This window comes from Myiozetetes cayanensis, unplaced genomic scaffold (assembly GCF_022539395.1).
Source record: "Myiozetetes cayanensis isolate MyiCay16 unplaced genomic scaffold, myiCay2020 scf9, whole genome shotgun sequence".
In the NCBI taxonomy this organism is placed as follows: Eukaryota; Metazoa; Chordata; class Aves; order Passeriformes; family Tyrannidae; genus Myiozetetes; species Myiozetetes cayanensis.
In genome coordinates this window covers 22434911-22450406 of record NW_026088185.1, presented here as the reverse complement: position 1 = coordinate 22450406, position 15496 = coordinate 22434911, and the positions used below count along the sequence as shown (strand labels likewise).

General features: G+C 59.0%; 1 protein-coding gene across 1 annotated transcript in view; it reads left to right on the top strand.

Moving 5' to 3' along the window:
- The first annotated feature begins 5568 nt into the window (after positions 1-5568).
- Positions 5569-15496, top strand: part of ASIC4 (acid sensing ion channel subunit family member 4) — a 29194-nt gene continuing 19266 nt past the window's right edge. The window contains exon 1 of the mRNA XM_050340267.1: positions 5569-6800. Within this exon, the coding sequence (XP_050196224.1) occupies positions 6225-6800 (576 nt within the window). The 5' untranslated portion in view covers positions 5569-6224. The remainder of the gene's footprint in view (positions 6801-15496) is intronic.

Below are 15496 nucleotides of genomic sequence, written 5' to 3'. Positions count from 1 at the left end.
CAGACCAGAAGCAGGGGCTGCTGTGCACGGGCAGGCAGCCCACAGCGTCCACTGTCTGCTACCTCTCCCTGGGCACAGTGGCAGGGGTTGGCTGGAATGCAGGCAGGGCTGAGCATTTTTTGGGGGAGGAAGTCAGGAGGGCAACCAGCAATGTTTCAGCTGCTCATCAGGATTAAATATCAGGGAATAAGCCCGGACCTGGCAAAGACCCTCTTCTCCCATGAACCAGGAAGGGATTGGATCCATTATCCCATTGAATGTCCATGGGATCTAACCCATCTCTGATGCAGGCATTGTCCTCTCAGCCACGGAGCAGATGGTCCTGCACTCAGACTTTACTGAAACCCATTCCTTAAATTCCTTGGAGAGAGGACCCCAAAAGCCACATAAACTCAGCACTGTTTTTCTGGCAACAGCAAAAGGTGTCCAGGACACCTCATGCGAGCTCATGCACACAGCTTACAAAAGAGACTTTGTAATTGAGGTTTTGCGCTTAATGAAGGAATAAATTGAATGGGAGTGTTGTCTTTAATTGGGGTGTTGCATTAATTAAGGTATTGCACTTAATTGTGGTAAAGCATTTAATAAGGTATTGTGTTTAACGGGGGTAGTTTACATAAACGGGGTCAGTGCATTAATGGGGTGCTGCATCACCCATGCATCTTTGGCCCTGACAGACTTGTCATCTGCCACAGTGGGCTAAACTGAGGACCAGGACCATGAACAAGGCTGGTCTGCAGCACTGGAGCTGCCGTCTTCCCCACCCCAGCACCATGCAGCTGGTAACAGTGCTCATAGCGATGGCTTTGCTCCTACCCTGGTGCATACAGCTCCCTCCCATCATTCCAAGCCCCACCATTCCCAATGGGTGAAGAAAGACCCATTGGGTCTGGAGCTCTCAGCAAGTGGGGATCAGGCAGCATTACTGCTCCTGTGGGCCCCCCTAACCAGCTCCATGTCAGGCAGTGGAGATGCCTGAGATGCCTGGCATGCTCATCACACCATTGCCAGCCCTGCTCTCCTGTAATTGGAGTGGACATCTTGTCATCCCACATCTCCCCACAGTCGAGGCACTTGCTGTCCTTGCCGCAGAGCCTGACCTGCCGGGCAGGCGCCAGCAGCACGCCAGGGAGGCCATGGAAGGAGGCTGTCCTTGTTAAGCTGACGTGTTTGCAAGGGTCTCAGAGGATACAACTTGCATGAGTTAGATACACTTGCATAAGTGCTGCGGCCAGCTGGGCTCTGCAGCCACGTTTCCTTCAATTAGATCAAAATTAATGATTGCCCCAGATCCAGTTCCCTCTGGGCATGGGGCTGCGGCCAGCACCAACTCTGGAGTGTGAGGAGCTGGTGAGGAAGATGTGGCAGCCAGCTCACAGGCTTGGGTGCACCACAGAAGGGCTCAGCAAGCTGGATCTGTGTCCTGGACATCTTGGACTAGCTGAGTGGGAGTTCCCTCCTGGGGGTCTCCATTTGGGCAGCTGCTTGCCATCCACCCAGGTCTGTAATTTTCCCAGTCGCCTGTGTGCCCCACCCTCCTGGGCTACCCTGGTCATAGCACCTTTTAGTGCCCCGGGCTGATCCCCTGCGTCTCTCCTGAGGAGCTGCAGCCCCGCAGGGTGGCTGGGAGGGTGAGCTCACCACAGCAACACAGCACCGGTGCCGGAGTGCAGTGGGAGTTTGGGTGTTGGTATAGAAAAGAGTCAATTCATTGGCTGGGTGTCAAGAAAGGGAAATCACAACCCAACGCTCATCCAGACTGGGCTAAGAATAGAAATGGACAGTGCCTGTGTTTTGGAGGAGATGAATCATCATGAGGGTGCTGGAGGGCAAGGGTCAGGCCCACCAAGCATCCCTCCAGACTGTGGGGCCCAGTTCTCCCCACGGAGACTCCACCTTCTTCCTGCTGTTTTCTATGGTGCGTCAGGGACCTGATGCTCTAGAAAGCCCCCTCCTTCACTGCTCCATTATTTTGTCTATGGATGCAGCCTTTTAATCTCCTCTGCTCTCACCTAAATCCCCAGTGCCTCCATTGCTGCTCTTTGTTACTGCCATTCTCTCTACTATTTCCAATTAGTTTGAATTTTTCTTGATGAGTGTCTCAGACCAGACACAGGGGTTCCACTAAGGCCTTGCTGCCAGCAAGCACTTCAGATACCTTGTGAATGATTCTCCTTCTTATGCAGCCCTAAGCAACATTGTCCTTTTCACTGAGCTCAGTGCAGTCACAGGGCAGCCAGACATCCCATATGAAACTAGTAGATCCCATATCCCAAATGAATGAGGTTTCTCCTGTTTTCTCATAGCTCCCAGCTGCTTTTCCAGGCAGCTGCCTGGCTGCTGGGCATCTGGAAATGCAGCTTCTGCTCACACAGATAACAGCACCTACAGAACGTGTCCTGCCTTAGGGTTCTGACCCTCTGCACGCCTTCTTTATCCACCTGGGATTGTCCTGGGAATCGTTGTTAAACTCAGACAAGCTGAGGCTGCTGCCCACTGCCAATGCTCTGCCCTGCCCTCCTGCCTGCTTGGCAGCCCTGCCCTCCAGCTGCTCGCCCTCTGCTTGCTGGGTAGATTTGCTTCCCGCCCCAGCCCGGCTCTTGGTGCTTGTCCTTTTGAATTGTATCTGATTGTTTTCAGGCCATTTCTCCGATTTGTCAACATCATTTTGAATTCCAGTCCTGTCTTCCCCAGCACCCGCAGCCTCCCCCCATCATCTGAGCATAGCACGTGGGCCCTGCGCCAAGTCCCTGACGATCAGCATTCCCCTGGCTGGGGGGCACGGGGATGAGCAGGGGGGATTCCACTTTCCCAATCTCCCGGTGAGTCCTTGGCTGGCTTTCCTATCCTGCTGGTTTGCTTGCACAGTGGCTAGTGAAGCCAGCACTCTGGAGCCCAGGTCATTGGGCTACTCCTGGCTGTTAGCATTAAACCCAAGGGCTGGAAGAGGGAGCATCAGTGGGCAGACAGACTCTGTAGCCACTTGTGGCCAGGTGAAGGGGCAGACAAGCCCCACTGCATGCCACAGAGTCCCTCCTTGTGGCCTCATATCCCACAGGTGCAGGCACTCAGCCACAAGTGGGAGGCTCCAGCATAGAACCTTGGGGACCTGCAGACATGTTGGCAAAGGGGCAGCACCAGCCTTTCCCAGCTGGTGCTATGTTCTCTGCCTTGTCTGGTCTGAGGAGAAAGCAGTCCCTGAGCACTACTTCCCTTCTTCCCAAGCCACGCTGCTTCCCCCCTACATGCCCTTGCAGCCTTGTGTCTCTCCTGGTATGCCCCCTCTTCTGGTGCTCTCTGGATGCAAAGCCACAGTGCTCCGTGCTCCCTGGCTTGCAGAAGGCCTGCAGCTGCAGCTGATGATGGGGCTGGTGCTTTAGGTGCCACTCATTTGGGCATAGCTTGATCCCCACCCAGCCTGGCTGCACTTTGTCCTTGGGACATCCTGCAAGGCGATGAGCCCCTAGAACCCATCTGCCCTTGTTGGGTGGCCAGGCAGGAGAAGGACACCATAGGGGAGGAGAACCAGTAGAGGAGAGAAGAGAGGACTTATCTCTTTGGTCACACAGGACAGGATCATGCTGTGAGGAGGGTGATAAGAGATGTCCCCAGTCCAGGTGACAGTTAATAATGGAGCTGAAGATGATACCCAGAGAAAGCAGGGGTCTGTGGTCCCTATGGTATGGGGGTCAGTGCCCTGCAAGGAGTCAAGAGACAGTTCTGCTGCCATGCCACGGCTGTCCAGCACACAGAGGACACTGGGCTCCAGCTGGTCCCACACTCACACAGCTCAGTTTGCCCTGTACCTCAAAGTACAGTCTGAGCTTACAGTGTGACCTGCCTGGCAGACCCTCTATGCACTCACGCCCCTTAGCACCACAGCAAATGAGAGGCACAGGCAGGGACCACACACCCAGCTCTGCAGACCAAAGACCCAGTGCTGGCCACTGTATGGCACTGCGGAAAATCCTCGCCACAGGATTAGGCCCTTGCTGCCTGTGGTCCTTACTGGGCCAAGCGTTCCCACAGGGCCAAGCATCCCTGTGGAAGCTACTGGGGGCTGATGGCTATGTGGCTGGGCTACCCATGGTGGTGGCAGTTCTTCGACTGTCTGCCCAGCCCACTCCCACTGTGCCTCCCCAAGCTGGGGGTACAGGGCTGGCATGAGCTTGATGCATCCCTTGGGCAGGGAGAAGCAGGTGGATGGGGCTGTGCGTGCTCCCCGCCGGAGGCAGCCTATCATGCTGTATTGACCCGCACAGAGGCAGGAACATGTGTGCCATGCACAGATCGATGGGAAGATTGAAGATGCGTGTGCGCTCGCCGGACGACTGGGGAAAGCTTTGCTGTTGGCATTGGCAGCACAGTGAAGGTCACGCTGACCTGCGGCGCAGTCCCCGAGGAGAGGCGAGGCCTCTTGTCGCGCTCATGGGCGGCTGTCTCGTCACTTGTCCTCCAGAGACCTCGGCTTCCCTGCCAGGCACGCACCTTCTCAGCAGAGCCGTGTCTGCTGGGGGAGGTACCCAATTCTGGGTTTGTTCTGGGGACAGGGAGCTGGTGTTCCGCCACACACACTGTGCCACAAGGCAGTGTCACAGAGGGTTGCTTGACTTGTGGGGGAGAAGACTGGTTCAGCCTTTTTAGCTGAGCAAACCCTCCATCACCATCTGGGGAAACTGAGGCAGAGAGATCAACAGAGATCAAGACTTTCTGGCAGAGGTGTTGTGCATGGGAAGCAGCCAGACCCAGGTGCCATGTGATTGTTGCCTAAAGATGAACCCACCACCTCATCGCTGCGCAGGCAGAGCCCCACTGCTGTGGGCAGATCGGGGCTGGAGGTCACCCTATTTCTCACGCTGCCTGTAGGGCTGTGGTGCCACAGAAGCTGGGACGGGAGATTGGGGTGGAGGGAGCAAACCCCAGGAGGAGCAAGGGCTGAGCAGGGCAAAAGAGAGAGTGAGGGCTACCCCGGCTCAGCCTTTCTATCAGAGCCGGTCACTGCCTGTGGTGCCCCCCACTTCATGGGCTGCCGTGGGGCAATGAGGAGCAGCGGGAGAGCGGCGGGGGCTGAGGGAGCAGAAACGAAGCCAGGGGAGCTCATCCCGGGCGCACAGCGAGCGCAGCGGAGAGGGGGGCGGCGGACACGGGGGCGGGGGTGACGCTGCCGCCCTCCTGGCTCCGGGACGCCGAGGAGCACGGCGTGGGGGGCGCGGGGAGGTGCACCCCCGGTGCCCAGTGTTCAGCCGCGCTTCGGCGGCGGCTCGCCGGCCAGGTGCCGCCGGGACAGCCGGGGCCGGTGGCGGGACGGCCGTGTCTCGGCGCTGGCCGCCGTGGGTCGCGGCAGGGAGGCGGTTAACGGCCAGGGAGCCGCCGAGGCAGGAGGAGTCCGCAGGCGGGCGAGCAGGAGGGGGCCGCCGGGCGAGCTGCCCGCAGGCTGCCCGCCCCCGCCGAGCCGCGCCGCGCTCTGCCCCGGGGCACACGGGCCGGCGGGGCACGGCGGGGCCAGGCGGCGAGCCCGGCGACAGCGGCGGCGGCGGCGGCGGGGGGCAGGCTTCGTGCCCCACCCGCCTCGGCACGGCTCGGCACGGCTCGGCATCGCACGGCGCGGCGCGGCACGAACGGCTCGGCATCGCCCGGCGCGGCACGGCTCGGTTCCGCTCGTCACGGCTCGGCTCCGGCAGCTCCCGAGCCATTCAAACAAGTGGCTCCGGCAGCACTTCGGGGCCGGGGCTGGGGAGCGGGCGCAGCGTGGCTCTCTGCCCCGGAGGCGCCGGGCCCTTCACACTGCCTCTTTTCTCTGACGCTCGCTCTTTATTTGACGATGAAATAATGTTGACATGTCTTGAATTATTAAGTATTCCCTGGATTTTATTAGCACATGATGCCTAAATGCTGCCTGTATCTGCTGGGGTCTTAACCAGAGAGGAGCGAAAGAGAGAGGCAGAGAGACAGAGCGAGGGAGAGAGAGAGGGGTTTTTGACAGCTGTATTTGTGCTGATAAGCGAAGGCACAAGGAGACGATCGACTAGTGAGACAAGAGGGAAGCGGCGGCTCGGAACTGCTGAGAGGGGCTGCGCTTCCCTCCCGAGACGGCTCGGCCCTCCCGGTGCCGTGCTGGGGCTTGGGGGGGACCCGAACCCCCTCCCAGCGCCTGGCCGGGTTCTCGGCCAGTGCCTGTGTTGGGGGGCAGCTCGCTGGCTAGGCACACCAGCTGTGCGGGGCAGATGCCGATTGAGATCGTGTGTAAAATCAAATTTGCCGAGGAGGATGAGAAGCAGAAGGAGAAAGAAGAAGGGGACAAGGAGAGCTTGATCGAGGAGCCTGCCCGGCCCCATTCCCGGGACCTGGCCACCTTTGCCAGCACCAGCACACTGCACGGCTTGGGACACATCTGCCGGTCAGGACGGCTGGGCGTGCGCCAGACCCTCTGGGCGTTTGCCTTTCTGGCATCGCTTGCCTTCTTCCTCTACCAGGCAGCCAAGTCAGCGCTGCTCTACCTGGAGCACCCCCATGTCATGGCCCTGGACGAGGAGGCCATCCGTGAGATGGTCTTCCCCGCCATCACCATCTGCAACATCAACCGCTACCGCCACTCGGCACTCACCGACGCTGATATCTTCCACTTGGCCAACATGACCGGGCTGCCCCCCAAGGACCGGGATGGCCACAAGGCCACGGACCTGCTCTACCCTGACCCCGACATGGCTGACATTGTCAACCGCACTGGCCACCAGCTTGACGACATGCTCAAGAGCTGCAACTTCAGCGGCGAGAACTGCTCATCCCGTGATTTCACTGTGGTGAGTGCACACCTGGGTCAGCTTCCCCGGGGGCCCCTGCTGGTGCAGGGGGCACCCACCCCTCTGGTCTCACCGGAGCAGGGTTCCCTGGCTTACTCCAGCTGCTGAAGTTTGCATCTCTCTCTGTTTGAGTTTCCCTCCAAGTTTCACATGGAGAGAGGGAGATGATCCTCTGTGGGAGCTCTCGGCAGGGCTCTGTGCCGCAGGACTGGGCTGTCGGCAGGTCTGTGCCGGAGGGGCTCACAGGCAGGAGCTGCGGTGGGGGCGCAGCAGGGCTGAGCTGTCCCCAGGGGTGGTGTGCAGCGGGCAGGGGGAAAGCTGTGGCATAGAATTCTGCTCCAGCCTGTGCTTCCCCTGGGTTGAAGTGCCCTGATGCAGGGTGCTTTGTGCAGTGAGAGTGGCTGGGGGGCAGGGGGCCAGGCAGAGACCCCTTTGCACACAGGGGAAACCTTCCTGCATTTGGAGGGTTAGCACTGGGATGTGTGTGGATGTGGAGGTTGCCAGCATTGCACACGCACGTGTGCACACACGCACATGCCGAGCGGCTCTGCTCTGGAGGCACAGCTACAACTGGGCGAGCGGGGTCTGCCCGGGGCTACCCACTCGCTGCCCAGGGCTGGCAGCAGGGCCTCCTCCGAGCAGCGGCCAGGCTGCCCAGGCAGCGAGCCCCAGGCCGACCGCCGCCAGTGTGCAGCTCTCGCTAATACTGAGCCTGGAATCACAAATCCCCGTGTGGTTTGGGAAAATAAATGTGCTGAACGGGCGGAATACCTGATGGGACCCTTTTCAGACCGTAATGACTCTGGAAATGAGCCGCCTCTCTCCTACGGCTGCCAGGGGCTACTGCTCGGCTGGCTTCTGCGTTCCCAGAAGCAGCGCTGCCAGCCGGACTCTGCTTCTTGCCGGGGAGTGGGATGCAATGCCACGGGCTGTGTGGGATACTGGGGGAGAAAGGATGCTCTGTGGGTCTGGAAATGGCTGATGCAGCATGTTCCGTTTCACTTTGTGCCCATCGGTACAACGCCTGCTCAATGCGCAGGGTGATGCTTTCCCTAGGAAAGAGACATTTGGGGGGGCTGCCCTGTGCGGGGGGGTGGCATGGGGCACTGCAGTGGAGTGGGAAGGAGTGAGGGGGGGGCAGCCCCACTCCTCCTGGGGATTTGCTGGGCTCTGTGCCTGCTCTACGGCAGCTGCTCGAGTTTGCCAGGGAGAAGCGTGGTTCAGCGGGGTTTGGAGCGGGAAGCTCTGGTGCTGGACAGTCCTATAGGTGGCTTGGCCATGCTGGCTCCAGCCCTTGGGTACTCCTGGAGGATCCTGAAAGCTTTAGTGTGTCAAGAAGGCAAACAAGACCAGCCTCATGCCAGGCAGTGGCACAGCATGGCAATGGATTTCACCATGTGCTGAACCACTCTGTGAGACTGGCAGGGCAGAGCTCAGGTGGATTGGGCTGGGTACGAGCTTCCCACAGCATGGACACAGTGTGTGGCATGCGCTGTGCCGTGTGGCAGTAGAGGGTGATAGTCACTGGGACCCGGTTTCTTGGCAGGAGGCTGTGCAGGACTAGCTGGCCTGTCTACTTCATCTGCTTACGGGTATGCCCTGGGGATGCCCAGGCAGCCAGGCTCTGGTGTGCCAGCATCCTACACAGGAGCAGGTTTCAGGTGAGAGAATGACCCATGGGTTCATGGTCCAAAATAGGAGGGTATAGGGCTCTTAAAGCCTCCACTCCCTGTCCACAACTCAGCCCTCCAGCATGGCCTTTGAGGCATTAGGGCTGTCAGCAGAAAGAGGCATCCCTGTCACCTCTCACTTGCTCAGAGCAAAGCAGTGAACCTGGGGCAGGAGAGGTTGCAGAGCATGGGTGTGGGGAGGGATGGGTGAAGATGTGACTTTTCTCCACCACGTAACATGTCCCAAAGCCTTAGCAGGCAGCAGTGGGACCTGTCGAGGCATCACACTATTTGCAGCTGGAGCCTCCTACTCCCATTCCCCGAGCCAAATCGGTCCTTTGTGCCTCCTGGGAATGACTGAAACATAGCGCGGGCTGCTTGGCAAGCAGGGTGAGTCCCAGCTGTGATGTGTGGGCTTGGGTACTCCCGTGCCTCCCAGCTGTGGCCCCAGTACAGGGGCACCTAGGCTGCTCTACACCCAGCTGTCATGCTGATGGGGAGGTCCAAGCTTTGTTGGTCCCATTTCTGGATCCCCATGTGAGCCTGCATGTTCAGAAAGCTCTTGTACCACTGCTGCTGTGGGTGGGTGCGTGAGTCACAGTGTGTCCCAGCAGCAGTGGAGAGCTCTCAAACTGCAGCACATCCCAGTGGGGCAAATGGCCTGGGGTCGCAGGGCACCAAGCCCACAGCAATCAGCCTCTGCAGCAGAGTTTGTCCCTCCAGCAACACCGGAGAAAGGAAGGAGTTTTCCCTGCAGCTCTGCTTGCAGGAGTGCTGGAGTTTTTCCTTCCCTCTGGGTATGAGGTGGATTTCATCCAGAGGCTGGAAGTTTTACAGGACGAGAGTGGCCAAGCCGTGAGGCTGCTGCCGACTGCCTGCCTGTCCAGGAGCAGGAGCAGTGCCGAGGCTGGAGGGTGTCCCCTCACACTACCGCTTGCAGCCTCTGCTCGTACAATAAATAACTCGTGCGGATCCTTTAAGTAAGAGCTGTGAGTGGTAAATGATCTTCCCCTATTCAACGTCACAAATCCACATTCTTTATGGGATAGCAAATTAAGAAACTATCGGGGAAAAAAAAAAAAAATCCCCAGCGTAAGCATCTTCCGTGTAATAAAGACCGGCTGGGCTGTAAATCTCCCCAGCGGCAGGGACAGCCCTGAGCCGCAGCGAGGCTCCCTGCAGCCCCGCTGACAAATGTGCCCTCTGCGTCGGCTGCTGGAGGGCCGTGCTGGAGCCCTGGCAAAGCCTCTTCTGACCTCTTGGAGCTCTACTATGCTCCTCAGTGTCCGCTGTGCCCGCCGACACGCTGCCCGATGGGTGCCTCGGCGAGGGCGCCGGGCACAGAACGCTCCTGGCTGGGCGAGTGCGGCTGCGGTGCTGAGGGTGCGAAGAGTGCGGTGCGGCTGTAGGAAATCAATGGCGCTCCTTACGTGCCACTATGTGGGAGACTGGGAAGCGTCCCCGTGGGGCTGGAACTGAGCTGCCACGGGTGGCTCACACCCACCCTCGCCCCTCATGCCTGACACCCATGTAAAACACGAGGCCAGTTCAGGCTATGTCAGGGAGCACTATGGAAATGGGGAGCCCTCCCGGTGGTGCTATGGGGAGGGGAGGGGACAGACAGGTGGGGGACAGGAATTTGGGTGCTGTGCGAGAAGGTGCATGGAGGGGCCCCCCTCAGCCGGCAGCAGCATCCCGCCTGTTCGCCGGCAGTGGCTGTGCCGGGAGGCTCCACTCGTGGCTGGGCAGGAGCCCAGTGCTTTTCTCAAAACCTCATTCACTGTCAGAAGCCTTTTGTTTGTGATGTGTGGCTGCCGAAGCCAGTTGTGCCAGGGCTGGAGGCTGGGGGAGAGCAGGGAGGTTGCTGAGAGCTGGCAGTGCCTCTCAGAGCTGGCACATGCCCCAGCTCTCCAGGCAAGGCCTCCTGCCTGCCCAGGATGTGGGCACTGTGAGGGGTCTCCCCAGCACCCCAGGCAGACCCCAGAGGGGAAAACCCCTGTGCTGAGATGGGGAACATCCTCAGCTGCACCCTATATACACCCAAAAGATCCTGGTTGGGGGGGGGGAAAGGAGCAGTGGGCAGTAGGTTGTTGTCTCTGCCTCCTCCCTTCAAGGTTCTCCTGCTGTTCCTGACACAGGGTCCCTCTCTGACCTTTCCACCAGAAACATACTTAATAAATGTCACATTTTCAGTCTATTTTTAAGCTGGGTAAAAGAGCTGAACTGGTTGTTCTTCACCTGCCCTGCTCTGCCTGGTGCCTGCTCAGCCCCCAGCATTCAACCACCCCATTTCCACCCCCCTCCTGTACAGGGCTGAGAGAGCTCCAGCACATGGGAGGCTTGCTGGGGACTCCCCAGATGCTCTGGCCCCCCAGGGCTCCAGGTACTGCAGGACCTGCCCTGGCTGGGGCACAGGGTGGCTCTAGGTCCAGGCAGTGCCGTCCTGGTCCAAGCACAGCATCATCCCCATGGGTGGGTGGCCCAGCTGTGGCTGTGGGGGGTGTCCTGCCATGCATGGCAGGGACTGGCTGGGCTGGAACTGGTGGTGTCAGTGCCTAGTAGAACCTGGAGTATCCCTTAGTGATCCCATGCCTGTGAGCTGCTTGGCTGAGCCACCTGTACCCATTTGGGTCAATACACTCTACTCACTGCATCCACCTCCTGCAGTCCCAACCCAGTGCCTGAGCCACCTACCCAGGAACCCACAGCCCATCCAGAGCCCCCCATCCTCACAGCCTGCCCACCACGCTTGTGCATTTCCAGGCCTGTGTCCTGGGTGGTGCAGACACGCCGCAGGTTGGCTATGCTCCTGTCCCGAGCAGTGGCGGCAGCAGCTCCAGCGCTGTTACACATGAGCCGCCCGGGCACGGCTTGAGGCGCTGTTTGTGCCAGAAAACGGGGGACTTTAATGCAATTCGTTGCCATTTAATTTTACACAATTCCTGCTGCTTAATCCGCTGAGAAATGCTAATTTATACAATTCACGTCTAAAAATAAATGTCAGTCCAGCAGCTCCCAGCAGCGGGTAGCTGCTCCCACCTGTCCCTGCTGAAGCCTTGTGCAGGGACCCCAGCCCAGAGCCCACCTTGCTCCCTACCAGCCAGACTGCTACTCCTCGCCCCACAGTGCCCAGGCTGCAGCAGCATGTGTGTGGATGTGGGGATAATGCGTACTTTGGATAAAGTGGTAGGACAGTGAGGAGCAGGCTGCACCTAAGGGTGTCACTCAAAGCCCCTCATCACAGTGGGACACAGGGACAAGGGGATTGCAGATGTCTTGGCAATCTGGCTGTCTTCCAGATGGTTGGGAAGATGTTATTGGCATGGGAACTATGAGATGTCTTTGTGACTGCCATTCCCTCATAGATTCCCCCATGAAAGCTGGGCTCAGCCCCACTGCAGCTGTACCCTGGGCTGTGGCTGGGGGTGCATGGAGTAAGAGGGGTACCCTGATGCAAAGGGCTGGTGTGGGGCCACCTGAGCTGCACATGATGAGTCCAGCAGTAGGTTGGGGTATCCTCTGCCGAGCTGGAAGGTATTAATTGATCACGAAGAGCCATTAATGAATGTGGGAGGGAAGGGAAGCATGCACCCCTCCTGCCTGGGGAGTAGGGATGCATCACTAAGATCCCTGAGGAGGCTGCTCTGCAGGGGACAGGGAGGGGGTCAGATCACCTGGAGAAGGGGATGCGTGGCTGGGAAGTGCCTATCCTCAGCTCCCAGCCCTATGGCTCTTGCCCTTGAGCATCTCCATACCCTACTGCCCTCCTCCCCAACCCCACTGGCCCAACCATGTCCCCCTCATCGCCTCCCGTCTTCCACCCCTTTGCTGAGCAGACCCAAATGCCACCTCCACCCAAGTGGAGTGGCACCGACACCAGCAGTGACACTGGGGAGCGGGTGCCAAGGCAGTGGGGTGTGCATGAAGGGCCATGGCCATGGGTGCCAGCTCCCTGCAGGAGGTGGATGAGGCGGGGGCACAGGGGGGTGCGGAGGCGACGCGGCGGGGGAGCAGAGATGCTGGAGGAGCCAGCGGCTTTCCCACCGTCTCCCTGATTGAGATCGGATCACCGTGAGCATAAAAAAGCTCTCTTCATAATTATATTTAATGAATTGACTTTAAAAGCTCTTATGCTCTTATCTGGGTAATTTAATATCGCACACTTAATAAGCCTGTCTCCGATACGGGGGGAGCCAGCGGCCAGGACGCCCGCGCCTGGTATGGCTCCCCGGGGATGTGGGACGTGCCATGAGGCTGGTCCCACATGCCAGGCTGAGCGGATGGGGACACTGGTATCCCCTGAGACCAGGGCACCCACTGAGTGACTGTGGAGCAGTGTCCCTCCAGCACTGCTGGCTGCAGAGTGGGCTGGGCACCTCTGGTGTCTGCGGGAGGGATTGGCACAAGATATTCATAGGGACTTGGCCCCAGGAGCTGGTGTTTGCTGGTTCCTGAGGCCACAGGGCTGTGAGTTCATGGGGTGATGGGGACACAGGGCTGTGGGGCTGACAGGGTGCAGGGTGGCTGGCTGGGGGCAGAGGGGCTTGTGGGGTGCAGCATGGCCATCTGAGCATGGGGCAGGGCTGCCTGGGGTGCAGGTGTCCCATGTCAGTGGCATAGTTTGATGTTGTGTGGCCCCATGGCTGGAAGGGTATTGCTGTGATCCTGTCCTTTGTGCCAGTGTCAGCCCTGGCGGGGTCCCATGAACAGCACTGGAGGCAACCACGAGGCAGAGTGCACCTCAGATTCCAGTGCCACGATGCTGTAGGATCCCTGTGTCCCTCTGGTTCCTGCCAATTGGGGTAGTCAGCTGGGATGGCACAGAGATAAATGAAGGCTTGTCACCATGGTCTCTGCAGCTCTACCTCCCACCGCCGGCTCCTGCATTTCCAGCGCGGTGTGGGCTGCCTCCCTGCAGGCAGGCATTGCTGCAGCTCCGGCAGGAATCCCTGGCCCCTCTGTGACCCATCACTGCATGCAGGATGCAGGTGGGAGCCTGCGGCAAGCCGGAGGGAAGGCTCTGCCATATGGAGCCAAGAGCCCTGGGGACTCTTGGCTGTGGAGCGTGTGTGTGGGCTGGGGCTGGGACCTGTGTCCTGTGCCTGTGGGAGCAGCCCCCAGAATCCCCCACACCAGGCACTCACTGGGCAGCAGGTTGGAAAGCCACTGACTGGGCTCATGTTCCCTGCATGTCAGAGACAGAGCTGCTGTGAGCTGGCCTGTCCCCTGAGCCTGGCACTGTGTCCCCAGTCACCCAGTGCCCTCAGGTCCCTGATTGTCAAATGACGGAGGACAGAGCAGCAATTCCCAGCATCCATGTCAGTGCTTCCCCAGGACCAGTGGCAGGGACAGGATGACAAGGGCAGGGTGAGTGATGCTGGCCCTTGGCTAGCCATCTCCAAGTGCTGGGGTGCCTGGCAGTGCCTGCTGCCATGCCAGCACTTGGTGCCAAGGCTGGGCAGGCTGGAAGGAGGCACGTGCCAAGCTGGTAGGGTGGGGGGACAAGGACACAGCTGCCACCTGGCCCTGCAAGGGTGTTGGGGACAGCCCCACGTGGAGTGGGGACCTCAGCTCCTCACTGGGGCAGCCATGCCGGATCTCCCTCCACGAGGGAGAGGCTGGAGAAGGAGGTTTACGGAGCTGCACTAAGTGACGCAAATGGTTTGAAGCCCATAAAGAGAGACGGTTTTATGTAAGACGACTATATAAAGCTCTGCTGTTCTGCCATTGATGAGATATAGGCCTTTATTTATAGAAGGCAATGTTTGTGGTGCGAGTGCTGAAAGCCAGCCAGGGACCCGCAGATAGGGCGTCGAGTCATTTGACATGCAGCTGCCGTCGACACTGTTCACACATTAAAGAAAAAAATTAACAAGTTTGCAGCCAGTCAGGTGGAAAAAACAATAATTGTCGAAAAACGTATTTCCCCCTTTTTCCAATAACAAATAACTGGAACGCTGTTTGGGAGGCTTGAGCTTGCTCTGGGAAAGGATGGGCTGAGGTTCCAGCCAGGCTGGGGGATGGAGAGGGCAGAGGGAGGCAGACAGGGTTGGATGAGAGCCCAGACAGGAGATGCTGCCATGGGGTGGATGTCCCTGCCTAGGCATTTATGTGTCGCCACTGGAATAACAGGGCCTGCAGACAGGGATGAAGGCACTGGCAGCTCAGCATGGCCATGTGTGTGCTGGGGGCTGGGGAGAGGGGCAAATACCAGGAGGCGAAGGTGCTTACCACATGAGTGGCTGTGGATCAAGCCCAACTAGATTTTCCTGCCTGGCCCAGCATTGCCTCTCCCTGCCTGCTCACACAGGGATGCTCTGAGGTTATTTCTTAGCCAGATGTGGCCAGGTTTTTACTGGAGAGCAAGCAGCCATTCCCCGTGGTCAGAGCGCCCTGCCAAATTCAGTTTCATGCACGAAAGGAGGAAAAACTTCCCATGATTAATTGTGCAATAGGGGAAAACATGCATCTCTAACCTCTCCTTGATGGTCACTGGCCTTTTCTCCCAGGCACTGCCCCCAACATGCAGCCAGAGAGGAAGACGCAAGCTTGGTCCCCAGGGCACGCTCCCTGCATAGGCTGCACAGTGAGTGTGCAAGGGCAGGAGGGTGCCAACACCTCTGCCATGTCCTGACTCTGCCAGAACCACAAAGAGGAGGAAAGCCTTGGCAGCCATTGCTTCCCAGCAGGGAGCAGTTAGGCTTATGGTTGAGCAGCTTCCCTGCAGCTCCCCGCATGGTTCTGTGGGTGGCTGTCCCCTGCTCGTGCTGCCAAACCTTCCCCTGTGTCCTAGTGTGCTGTGCCAGCAGCCGTCACAGGCAGGGCTCTGCCAATCCCATATCCACCACTCCACCACTGTGCCAGCAGCTGGCAGGAGGTGAGGGTGGCACATGGCATTGTGCTGCCAGGCTTGAGGGCAGGGGCTGGACCTTCATTCTGACCTGCTGGCACTCAGGGCTCCTGCATGTGCTTGCCCTCTCCCCAGGAGACCTCACTGGCTGCACACCTGCAACTCTCCTACCACCC